The sequence below is a fragment of the Peromyscus eremicus genome, chromosome 4 (genome assembly GCF_949786415.1).
Source record: "Peromyscus eremicus chromosome 4, PerEre_H2_v1, whole genome shotgun sequence".
NCBI lineage: Eukaryota > Metazoa > Chordata > Mammalia > Rodentia > Cricetidae > Peromyscus > Peromyscus eremicus.
The window spans coordinates 8549819-8562603 of record NC_081419.1 but is presented as its reverse complement, the minus strand read 5'-3'; the positions used below and the strand labels follow the sequence as shown (position 1 = coordinate 8562603).

Genomic DNA, 12785 nt, shown 5'->3' with positions numbered 1-12785 from the left:
CTACAGCAGGAATTTAGCATCTAAGAGAAACAAACATTCTGATGTGCTGCTGTTTTAGATACTCCCCAGAGCCGAGACTGTCCACCAGAGGGCACCACGTACGTCACTGCAAGTATCCTGGAGCTGGGATCTCCCCAGCCTCACTTCAGAGAACTACCATTCTGGGGAGGGATACCAGCAACACCAGTTTTATCCCTTTTGATCTCACAGGTCTCCATTGTGGCTACAAGTGAGGCTCGGAGAGCCATCTCCAAATCTGAGCAACTCAGTTCAACACCTGCAAGATGGGGACTAGGAGAGATGGTAAAAGGCAACACAGGTAAGGACAGCCATCAGAGCTAGGCTAAGCTGCTGTTCAGAACCACTTCTGCGGGTCAGAGCCCAGAAGGAAAGCTTTATAACATCCGCTTTATAGATGGTGACAACCAGGTGCAGAGGGAAGGTGCAGCTGGAACCCAGTGCTGACCACAGAACCCCACTCCTCCCACAACACATTCTTGTAGCCTTTCTTTCTTGGGATGAATCTGCAGGTCAAAATCAGGTGGGTACAATTTGTTCTTTTGCCTTTGGAGAAGAGCAGGAGACAGGCCTGGGGTCTGTGCTCACTCAAGGCACTGCTTCTCCCACTGCAGAAAGAGCAAGTGGGCCTGTGGAACATCCTGTTTTGACCCATCATGAAGACAGTTAAGTTACTGATAGGATTTCCAGAAAGAGCAGACCCAGAGGCTGAGGAGGAAGCTCATTTGTAAGCGTCTTCTGTGCAAGCACAAGTGTGACTCTCCAGAAGCCATGTGAAAAATCTAGGTGTGGCAGTGCACAGCTGTATTCCTAGTGTTAGGGAGGTAGAAACACAAGGATTTCTGGACTGCTGGAGAGCATAGCCAAGTGGGTAAGCCCCGGGTTCAGCAAGAGATCTTGCCTCAAAAAAATAAGGTAGAGGTCAGATGTGGCTATCACAGCCAGCACATCGAATTCAAGGATGGTACCAAGATGCCTATTCTGGCCACCTGGGAAGTTCAAGTGCTACCCAGACCCAGTGAAGATATCTGTCTATCCTTCCAAAGGCATTGGTGGTGACTTCTACAGTCACCAGCTCTTCCTACAGTCCCTGGTGCGGGTCGACAAGTGTGTGATCCCATCAGTTACTGCTGAGAACTTTATCATGATACAGACGTGGAAGATTGACCTCTTCTCAAATGCTCCACATGGGCCTGCTGCCTCAAAACAATCTCAGGGCATTCAGATGCTCAGCATTTGTGGAGGCCAAAAGAGGATGTCAGATTCCCTGGAATTCAATTTATAGACGGCTATAAGCCACCATATGGGTGCTAGGAACTGAATCCAGGTCTTCCAGAAAAGCATAAACGATCTTAATCACTGAGTCATCTCTGAAAGAAAACTGATGTACAGTATAAACATAGCAATTCCTAGCATGTAGCAGTCTGCTCAGGTCTGAGCTGAGGTGTTCCTGTGATAGCATGAACAGTGCAGAGGACAGACGTTAGGGATTCAAAACCAAGGCTGCAGTGACATCAGGAGCTCTAACACGGCAAACCCTTCAGATTCATTGCATACCAGTTTGTGAATCAAGTTTTAGTTGTATATTCAGAAACCTTTTACTACTGTCAGAACTTCTGAAATCTTCATATTCAGTGATATGAACCCACATAGGTCAGGGCCCAGATTCAACAAGCTCAGCTCTAGAAAAATATAGCTTCTCCAGAAACCATACATGCCAACAGGCCTATCTGGAGCATTTGAGAGGAGGCTATCTTAGGGTTTTATTGCTGTGAAGAGATACCATGGCCACAGCAATTATTATAAGGAAACATTTAATTGGGGCTGGCTTACAGTTCAGAGGTTTAGTCCATTATCATCATGGTGGGAAAACACCAGCAGACATGGTGCTGGAGAGGTAGCTGAGAGTTCTATACTGGATCAGCAGGCAGCAGGAAGAGAGAGTGACTGGGCCCAGCTTGAGCATCTGAGACTTCAAAGCCCATCCCCAGCGACACACTTCCTCCAACAAGTCCACACCTCCCAATAGTGCCGCTCCCTATAGGCCTGTGGAAGACATTTCCATTCCAACCCCAGGCCGAAGTCAAGCCCCTTTCTCGAGGGTGGGGAGACACTAGACGGAGGAGCTTGAGCAGGGTGGGCAAATGCTCTACCAGCACTAGACACCTGTCTTCTTTCCAGGCAGCCTTTGTATTTTCTCTCTATGGAGACATCAGAAACGAACACGCCCCAGGGCACACAACACTCAGCAATTGTATGTTCTTACTTTGTTTTTGAGATAGGGTCTTACTATATAGCTCTGTCTGAGCTCCTAGAACAGGGCAGAACTGAGGCTCAGAGAGAGAGAGACCTTGCTTAAGGTTACATGGCAGTTACTGAGGGAGCCACAGCCTTAAGCTAGTTGAGGTTTAGCGGCCCATCTCTTAACTACAAAGCTGAACACTGAGTACATGGCAAGCTCCTGTCAATAAAACTGGGAGGGGATCTGGGGAGATGACTCAATCTGTAAAATGCCGTGATAACAGCCTTGAGTTTGGATTCTCAGAACTCAAGTAAAAGGCCAGTAGTGGGGTGTCAGAGACAGGTGGGCCCTGGGGCTTGTTGGTCAGCCAGTCTAGTCAAATTGGTGAGCTCAGGGTTAGTCAGAGACCCTGTCTCGAAAGATAAAGTGGAGAGCAACTGGAGGAAGACACCTGAGGTTGACCTCTGAACTCTACAGGCTCACACATCTGCACACACGCACAGTTGGGAAGGAATACTGGAGGAGTTTTTTGAGGCTCATGACATATCAGCTAGATTCAGATTAATGCCAATATCAGAGATTTTATTATGAGAAATAGAAACTTAGCAATATTAGAATTAGATTCAACCTCTATCCCCTTGTGCAACAGGCAAACAATGCCCTGTAGGAGACAGATATGGCAAGGTAACAATTCAACTCCCTCGCTGGTGCCCTCCCAGCTTCTCCTCTCCGCATGCATGGGGATCTTTGTTAGGGCAGAGGACAAGAGCTGGTCAGATCTGGGTTCCACACGACACTACCACCAGCCTCTGTGAGGTGGGCAGGAGGCCGTCTCTGTCCCTCATCACCACCTCTGTCAAGTGGGATGGGAAAGACTGTCACCTTCTAGGTAGTAAAGAGTGCAAGGGGAGTAATCAGCAGTGATTCAGACACATGGGGCACCTAGACTATGCAGCCATGATGATGCATTAATGTCAGGGTGACTATTGTGGTGAATTTTCTATTCCTGTTAGGATTAAGTAAAAGCAGATATTTAGTGCTTAATCAGAACAAATCAAGCTCAGACACACTCGCTGAAAGCGAGTACTGTATTTTCTAGTGAGTCCCAAATATAACCTCTGAGATCATTGAGAAGCTTCCTGAACAAGGAAGCTATGAACTTGGGGAGTATGCGCAGCAGCATCCCAGGACCTCTGAGGACATCCCCAGGACCAGAGGCTCCATGGAACTTCACACAGGTCCATCACTTTGAGAACAGTCTCAAGTGAGTTCTCTTTCTAATCTTCTGCTTCATAAAGAAGACAGACAGACCCCTCAGGTGGGAAAAGGATATCCTTTAAATTTCATTGTTTAACATTTCCTCAGAAAACAAATTCTCCTTAGTCATCCAGGAGTCACATAAAAGCTGCATGCCACTTCTTTCCCTGCATCTCCACATGCACTCACCTAACTGCACGTCAGTTGTGAACCGCAGTCTGTGGATCATGCTGACTTTGAATGACTTGTAATGGTGGCTGCTAAGCATATCCTGTACTGTAGCGATGTCAATTTGCGAATCCTCCTCAAAAACTCCGTCTGCCCTTGAACCTGGGGAGGAAAAGAACAGTTTAACACATAAAGATACATGAGGCTTGGCAAATGGCGTCTGCTTAAAATGCTTTGGGATAAATTAAAATAATACGGGCTATTTAATTTGGAGGAGAAAAGGCTGAGCGATGACTTAATAACGCCATTCCAGTAAACAGAGGATGCTAACATATTAATCATTCAACAGTTAATTCCACAAACACTGCCTATTCCAAGGCAGGCTTGGCTGGGCAGTGGGGAGAAGAGGGAGAAAGCATCCCGCTCATGCTCTCAAGCAGCTCTGTCTCCACAGAGCAGGTCAAAATCTGGGAGTGTGGTGGTTATGGACATCACCCATGCTCCTTGAAGAACTCTGCCCCTTCCATATCCCCAAGCTGCCTCTTAGCAGCCCCTGCCATGCTCCACAGCTTCCCTTGCCTCAGGCAGGAGCCTCTCACAGGCCTTGGGACTGCTGGGCTGCCTCTGGAATCTGGCCACAAGACCTTCTGGTTCATTTATCTAGAGGTCCGGTCCCTCACTCACACCATGTGGTATGACATGGGCGACAACCGGGAAGACTGGGGGAAGACGGGTGCTCTACAACTTCCCCCAGACCCCAGGCCTCTTGAATGAAGCCCTTTCTGCAGGCAGCAGTGGAGGCACAGCAGCTCATTAACTGGCTAAACAGTTTTCTAATCTCCTATCAGTCCTCATAATACCTCTCCCAGACCCTCCCAAACCCTGCAGACTGCTCCTAGGTCCAAGGTTACACCAAGCAAAGGCAAGCCATCATCAGTCCTCAAGTCTGGGATGTACACTTCTAACATCTGACGGGCAGTTGCTGGGTCTTGTCCATGGCCTAGACTACTCCTTCAGCTCTACCACAGAAGAGCCAAAGTCTTCCCTTTCCCCAGGCTAGCTCAACTTCACCACTTCCATGAAATCTGTTTCAGTGTAGACACATCTACAGTAGTCGGTATATACTGGATCGAGAGCTGGGCAGACCTGGTTCAACTCCCACCTCTACCTCTAATTTGCTGCGTGATCTTAGGTGAGTGACTACCTCTGTGAACTTGTCTTTGACATTAACAGAACATCAAAATTCATGTAAAGAATCTAATACACAAAATGATTAACAATAGCCAGAGAGGCTCGTACTCAGCCTTGTCCTAGAACTGTTTGGTGGTTGTTTTGTCCTAATGCAGAAGTTTCATGAAGGTCAGTGAAGTTTCTTATTCATCTTTATGCTTTCTCCTGAGAACAGCATGGGCAACTGGTGTGCTCATACTAAACTTCTAAGTAAATAACGGGTAGTCTGTTACCCGTGTCAGCCATGATGTCAAGTACTTTATTCATGTTAAGTCTCACGGCAACATGGAGGGTTCTGGAATTTCCCGTCTTAAACTGAGAAGCTAAGTCACATCCCAAGGCCACACTACATAAAGGCAAACTTCCAGAATCCCTTAGGATAGAGTCCATGGCACCAAAAGCACTAGCTTTGGGCATCTCCGCAGCCTGACAGCTCCATGCTTTACTTTGTCTACAGGCCGACTTTTTAAACAAGTCAGTTTCTTTTCCTTTTGCAATGAACTCAGTTATCAGGAACTGGATGTTCTGTTTCCAAACACTGTGGCCATTCATATGGACAATACAGCACCTGCGACAGGCTGTCCCCTTGGGAAGGATGTGATGCACCTTGGACACAGTCCCATCTCAGAGCATACTGCACATGTCATCCTCCCTGCTCAGGGCGCCCTGCTTCCTGTCCCTTCCACTCTCTCCCTATCCCTTCTCAAAAGCCTGCTCAACTGAGGCTCCAAGAAGGGAGATTTTCCTAACTCCAAGCCCCCAAATCTAGTATGGCTCCTGATACTGCATCCATATCGTCTACAGGGCAGTGACCAGGCAAGTCATTACCTGTCTCTGCCTCTGGACTGTAAGCCACAGAAGGGCAGTCACAGTGAGTCCTGTGCTCACCCCTGCAGCCAGTCCTTCTTGATCCTAGTGCAAGTGCAGCGGGAGGCAGTGACTAAGCCAGTGTCCGACTGCAGGACAGACAGACTGACACACACCACCTCTGCAAGAGCCCTCTGCTGACTGGTTTCATTCTTTAAAGCACCAGTGATTTGGGACAGATCATGGTCCTCAATGTTTCCTGGGAAATGTGACATTAGAATGAAGGCTGGGAGAAAAGTTTAGCATAGTCATTTACTTTGTCCAAACTACATTTTAATAGAAACACTAAGGCCAAAAGGCATTGATTTCTATCTTAGGACTTTTTATACATGAAAATTATAAAGAAAACGTTCTTTATCTCTTAAATACTAAAGTCCATCTCAGCCATCTTTGCTGAGAACACCACATTAGATAGAGCTTCTAGAACTGTAACTAATTGGTATTTTCTAAACATTGCAGGTATTGGATTTGGAAAGAGTAATAGCTCATTGTGCTAAAATGCCAATTACTAAAAATAAAACAATAACAACAAAACCCCCGTACTTAAGATTTTTTACATTTTTATGATGTTGGATTAAAACCAATTTAAAAATTACTACACGTGACATACAATTTTTTTACTGAGCAATTTCAATGCCAGCTGCTAATAAAGCATCTTAGCTGTAAATGATAATTCAGATGCTTTTAGATAAAGTGGTGCATAAATACGGCTGGAAATTGATTTAGCTTCTTGTAGAAGCTGCTGAAGAATGACACATTCTGTTTAATACACCAGCTAATGTGTCCTAAAAGCTCAAACAAGTGCCAGTTTTCATGGCTAACTTTACTGTGGGAGATTAATGAAAACTTTATATTTTGCTGAAATGTTAATAATGGGCAGATGAGATGATAGGATTTTAGTCAAGGTCTTAAGCTATGGAATAGCCAGCAAGGCTTGTCAATTTCCTTCTATTAATTTTAGACTTTCATAGCTGGAGCTGGTTCAACACTAATGCTTCACACACTGGCCTTCCACTCTCTGCCAGGGTAAATTCACATCTCATTGAGGACTTAGGTTTCCTGATTCATGAGTGAGTTCTGAGCCATGTCCCTACTGACAGGGGCATGCTAGCTCTTAGGTCAGGAAGGCACAGCATCCAGGGAACAGGGAAGGCGCTGTCCTGCATTCCCTCCTATTCCAGCTGCTCACGCCAAGCAGGTTATTTGCTGAAACAGCAGCTCCCAACCCCACTGCCAGTTTTCCAGTGGACCCAGGAGTGCCACTGAGTATAGGTAGGGCTGATCTGTGTGTACATGTGTATCACCCATCCAACAGTGCAGAATGTGAGAAGGTACCAGGAGGAAAGGCTCTTGATCTTCAGGAACTTATGACCCAGCTACAGAACACAAAGGAACAAGACAAGCAGACAAGCCCAATGAATGGCATCTGGAATAGGCCCTTTATCTCATGGCAGCTATCTGAAGCAAAGCACTGAATTAGCAGTGTGTTTGGGGGCCAGAAAAATGCAATGGGTTAGTGTGTAAACCTTGCATGTCTGTAGCTTAGAGAGGGTGCAACCCAACCATATGTACAAGAAACTTGGTATTATGCCATTTGCATATGGAAATCGTTATTGTACTATCAACTTCACATTAAAACCCTACTTCTGTTCTAGATGACATTTTATCTTCTCAAAGTAAAAAGTAGAGAGAACCAAAATGTCTTAAAAACAAATACGCAAAAACCCTCCCCAAATCATTAATTTAATTGAAATATAACCCTTTGGTATTTTGTTAAATTAGCAATTAAAAAGGTCACAAGCAATTAAATAAGACAAAAGGCACACTGTGTTCATCTACATTAAAGCTGAACTGGATCTTCTCACGAGTGACAAGATAAATTGTAATGGTGCCTTCAAAGACTTCACAGTGTACTCTGTCAAAGTCGGGAGTGTTAATGTCTCTATGTGCTGTGCATTACCGTAATGTCTTGTGTCAAAATGCTCCCGTGGCAGTAACTCAAGCCTGGAGGTGATAGATCACATTTTGGGGTGGGGCTTAGTAGTGACTTGAGCACCAGAGCACAAATGGACTGACAAGAAGGCTTTGGAAGAGTGCGACCTGGAAGGGTCTGGGGACAACAGAGAAAGAGGAAGCAGCCCAATTCCTTGGAATAAAATCAGGAGGCCCACAGAATGGAGTCTGGTCCCTGTTTCAGGGGAAGAAAGGCTGGGGTGAGAAACACAAAGGGAAGCAGAGAAGGCAACAAAGGAACCAAGTCCCACCCTAGCCCTGCAGTACACAAAGAGTGGGTATTGTGAGACAGACCATGATACAAAGTCAGATGTACCTCAACACCCTAACTTTTGGCCACTCACTATGGGACAGGACCACCAGGCTCTGGAGTCAGTATGTTTCTTTCCCATTTCCATTCTCCTCCTCCCTTGGGTTGTGCTAAAAGCAGTTGCTACATCCACATGATCACCCCCTTGACCCCCCGGACCAGAGAATGTGGCTAGAACAGTGAATTCAAAATCAGAGGTTCTTAAAGCGCAGGTCTGGGCCAGCGGTGGGCACATCTACCTCCAAGCTCCCTTCAGGGCCCCATGGTCCTATACTGCTGTTCATAGCAACAGTAAAGCCTTTTACGCTCAATCCCTTACAAGTGCACATCGTAATAAAGAGTTCTGACTCTACGTTGCAATTAACCTTTAGGAAACTATCACCTGAATTTTGATATAAATGAAAATTAATACCAACAATTATCTGAAAAGGGTACAGAAATTCTCTCACCTGTTTCAATAATGTATCTCTGTAGGACAAATTTTCTTTCTATACTACAATCCAAACAATATATTGTAACAAACTGAGTACAGAAGCAGATATGAAGATCTAGGATATTCTATTAGCCAGACAGGAATGTGCTCAGGTGGCAAAGCATTGGCAAGGCATGTGAGGCCCCAGGCACACAGAAACCAGGGTACCCCAGCACTTCACACACCAGGCATGAAGTGCACACCTGTGATCCTAGTACACGGAGGTCATGCTCAGGACAAAGAGTTCAAGGTCAGTCAGGGCTATAAGACATCCTGCCGGGGCTGGGAGAGGAGTGGGGTGGGGAGGAGAGGAAGGAAGCCAATGCTACTCTTCTCACTAAAATTTCAAAGAAAATCTAGTTAGCATACACATTTTTGTGAAAAGATAACAGATCTATTCTTTTTAATGACTTAAGAAACACAAATTTCTGTTCATATTTCTAGATATAGACAATAAATAAAAATTTTGTAGTCTTCAATACATTTTTATTAGTCAGGTGGTACACACACTTGTAATGCCAGTATTTAGGGGCCTGAAGCAGGAGGGTTGAGAGTTCCAGGTCAGCCTAAGTCACATAGACACACTTTGACTCCCTGCCCACCCCCCACCCCCCAATAAAAACAAGAAACAAAAATTCCCAAATCAAAATAATACACAATGACAAAATAAATAGTTTTCCTCCTTTTTGGTGCTGGGGATTGAACCTGAGGTCCTGAACGAGCTAAACACCTGATCTAATTCCAAGCTTCACCCCCAGCCCCCCTACCCCCAGTAACTTTAAGTGTATAAAGGGGTTCAATGCAAGAAGTATGAGAACTGCAGATTTGGTGGGTTAATATGCCCTTCCTGTCCTCGGTGCCCATTTGGACCTATGATGGGACACAGAAGTGGAGTCAGGCCTGTGTGAATGTGCTGCACCCTGATAGCAAACTCAGCTAAAAGTGTCTACACACACATTCCAAGAGTAACAGTTTGCTCTCAGTGCTGAGAACCAAGGCTAACTACAATCTCCTACTTCAAAAAGTGTTTCATACACATGATTTTATAGGCACCGAGGGAAACATTGAGAGGCACATGGCTTTCTTTCAAATGAGTAGGCACTAGTCATTAAGTCAAAGCTCAAGATGAGCTCGCTGTATGCTATTGGCGTTTTTCCTATATCCATAGAGCAAGCCACACAAGACTTTCAAGTTCACCCTCTGGCTCGGTGGGTCTCAGACCAAGTCTAAATGGCCTAGTCTAGTGCAAGTTAAAGCAACTTCAGTCTCCTGTAAAATCCCTAGAACCTAACCAGAAGGTAAATGTCTCCTGTTACATCCTCACCTTTGAATTTCTCATGACACAACCCTGATGACCTGTTGTTCCAACCCAGAAATACATAGCACAGGGTAGATGCTGGGCCAGTGCAGGGGCTGAGGAGGCAGGGTTCCTGGATGATAAGGAAGGAGTAGGAATTTTGAGAAAAAGGATGAGAAAACAATGAAGTACACAGAGAGTGAGCAGTGTTTAGAAAAGAGCAAGTGCTTGCCTTTGGCTAGAGAAGAGAGGGGGAAGGGAAGGAGGAGAGAAGAGAAAGGAAGTGGGGAGGAAGACAGGGAGGAGAGGAGAGTCTAAAGGCACAGAAAACACGGCTGTGCAAAGAACTCACTGGAGAAGGGAAGACCACAGACTATGGTCCCCACCACTCTATCTTGCGATCCTGTCCACTCCCCAACCACCCCTACTTTAGCCAAGATGGTCTCTGCTCAGGTTGTACCATCTGGCCAGGGCATCCTTTCTTTTTCAAAATGTCTGTGCTTCAAAGTCTAGTTCAACAGAACTTTCCTTGGCTGCTCTCTTGAAACCTGCAGCTCTCTGGGGAAGCTCTCCCTGCAACTCTTCCACAGAAGTATCTGGGTCTCCTTGTGGAGAGGCACTCCTCATAGGCAGGGAAATCCCACCCTATACGGCACACTGTTTGTCCCTCAGTAAATGTCCAACAAAAGCTGTCAGCAGAACGCTGCAACCAGAAGCTTTGATCCAAGATGCTTTGTGGTCAGCAGAACCCGAGTTCACCTGGGTCTACAGAACTTACCCTGCCATCCAGACCCTTCAAAAGAGGGGCGCACTGAGGACAGGGACTCAGCCGGGCAGTGACTGGGTGTGTATTGTATGTACTCTACTAGATGCTGTATGTTCAGCATTATGGACATGTGGCCTCCTTTCATTTCCCAATGTCTTTTCTAGGCCAGGTGATATCATCCCCAAAAGTGAGAAAAAAAAAAGTGAGGCTCAATTTGTCATCTTGCTGCTATAGTCCCACACTCACGGAAGCTGGAGCCAGGAACTGAATCCTCTGTGTGGCATGGCCTGTTTGGGGTAAAGGCATCCCTTCAATGGGATGGAGCTATACAATGCCACAGGCCAGAACTGTATTGAGTAAAAATGGTCCACAAACATGCCTGTCCCACTGGAACAAAGGAATTGGGGACAAGACTGAAATGTCTCTCTTCCCAGTCAGACTCAACGCTGGATGCCTGAGTAAGTCATGGAGAAAAACTCTTCCTTAGTGCTCTGCATCCATCATGTTTTTTCCAGAAGCTGTTTAAGTCCCCAAAGTCCCATACGCCCAAAGCTTCCCCTCTATTAAACACTTCCCTTCAGCTGCTAGTCATTTTTGCTGGTCTCTAAAAACGATCAATAGGTGATATACTGTAACACACACAAGCCCCTCTGCAGTATTCTCCTTAAAGCCACCAGAATCACACAGTAGGATATTGGCTATGCTACAACCTGAGTTGTAGGGATCCTCGCTGTCACAGTGCTTAATTGATTCAACTCTTGGAGCCAGAGTCAGTCTGCTGGAGGACTTCCCACGTAGAGGTGTCAGCTCTCCCTCAATAAATCAAGGTAATCCTGCTTTATGAGGTGACCAGAAAGAAGCAGCTTTAGGTTTGCAGACTTTCTGAAAGAACAGATCACAGAAGGGACCTGCCCAGCCCTCAGCTCACCCGGCACCCATGCCGTTCAGGGTCCTCTCAGTGCCAAGCACTTCTGTCTTGGGGCTTTCAGATGGACAGTGTCTAGCTTAGAATATTCTCTTACCTATTGTTTTAACTAATTTTCCCCTTTCTTCAAAGAAGTTGATTCCTCTCAAAAGCCACCTTTGCTAGATAAAAGCACCGACTCTTCACCTGGCCTACCAGGTAGCAAAAGCACGTGCCAGCCTGGCATCTCTGCCTTCATTTTGTACAGAATTTTGATGGAAGGAAGAGAAGTGAATTACTTTAGTCACCTTGAGTTACAAGAGCAGAACCACGCAGGACAGATGCCCCCTTCCCATTCACATGAGAGTGAGGCTTCAATCTAAGGGAGTAACAGATGAACAATTTAATAATTTTATCAGGACTCACCTTGCTGGAGGGACCAGAGCTGAGCCATGATGGGCCAGTGATGGGCAGGACACATCTTGACCAAGACTGCTTTCCTTTTGCCCTCCACTTAAATCTAAGCCTTCTCTCAGTAGCTAAAAGGCAGTCTTGGGGGCTGCTGAGCCCCTTTATCTGTCCCCCTCCGGCTGTGGGCACACTGGGTCAATCTCTTTTCTCTTCTTCTCACCATCCCTTGCCTCTGCAGTGTATGGGGACCAGTGTTTTTCTAGTTACTCTTCAATCCTGTAGCTGTCACTGTCACAACTGAGACCAATGTCAACGTATAAAGGACAAGTGAACACACTCACATTCAAAGTGAACACAACCATCCTTGAGAGCTGGAATGGGACCATTTGCGGGGCGGGACACAGGGCTCATGATGGCTTTGCTTGCAAGTTAGGCTGGCAAAATTCCCATCACTCCTTCTTCCAATGTCTCTGCTTTTGCTCAGAACTCAGGGGAAGTAATGGGTTTTTTTTTCTAGGTATCCTAACACTGGACAGTTTACATGGCAGAATACTTAAGGACTGGATAATCTGACCAATACTGAGGTTCAGAATCAAGAGACAGAGCACAATGCTGGAAGAAACCTACCTCCCATCCAATCACTGCAGGAAATGTCACCTGATGCATTCCCCAAACCATTACTGGGGGCAGCAGGGCACATTCTGGGGCCAGGAGCCTACTGGAAGAGTGCGAGGCTCTGTGCCCTCACTTAGAGCCCAGACAGGGTTTGCAGCTTGTCAAACATGTTTCCTTACTGCTCTAATGTACCAGTGTATCGCTTAATGAAAGTT

The 12785-nt window shown here is 46.0% G+C and overlaps 1 protein-coding gene across 7 annotated transcripts in view; it reads right to left on the bottom strand.

Moving 5' to 3' along the window:
* Positions 1-12785, bottom strand: part of Mapkap1 (MAPK associated protein 1) — a 217375-nt gene that overhangs the window by 35892 nt on the left and 168698 nt on the right. For all 7 annotated transcript variants that reach the window (XM_059260122.1, XM_059260120.1, XM_059260123.1 and 4 more), the window contains one exon: positions 3707-3847. In XM_059260122.1, the coding sequence (XP_059116105.1) occupies positions 3707-3847 (141 nt within the window). The remainder of the gene's footprint in view (positions 1-3706; positions 3848-12785) is intronic.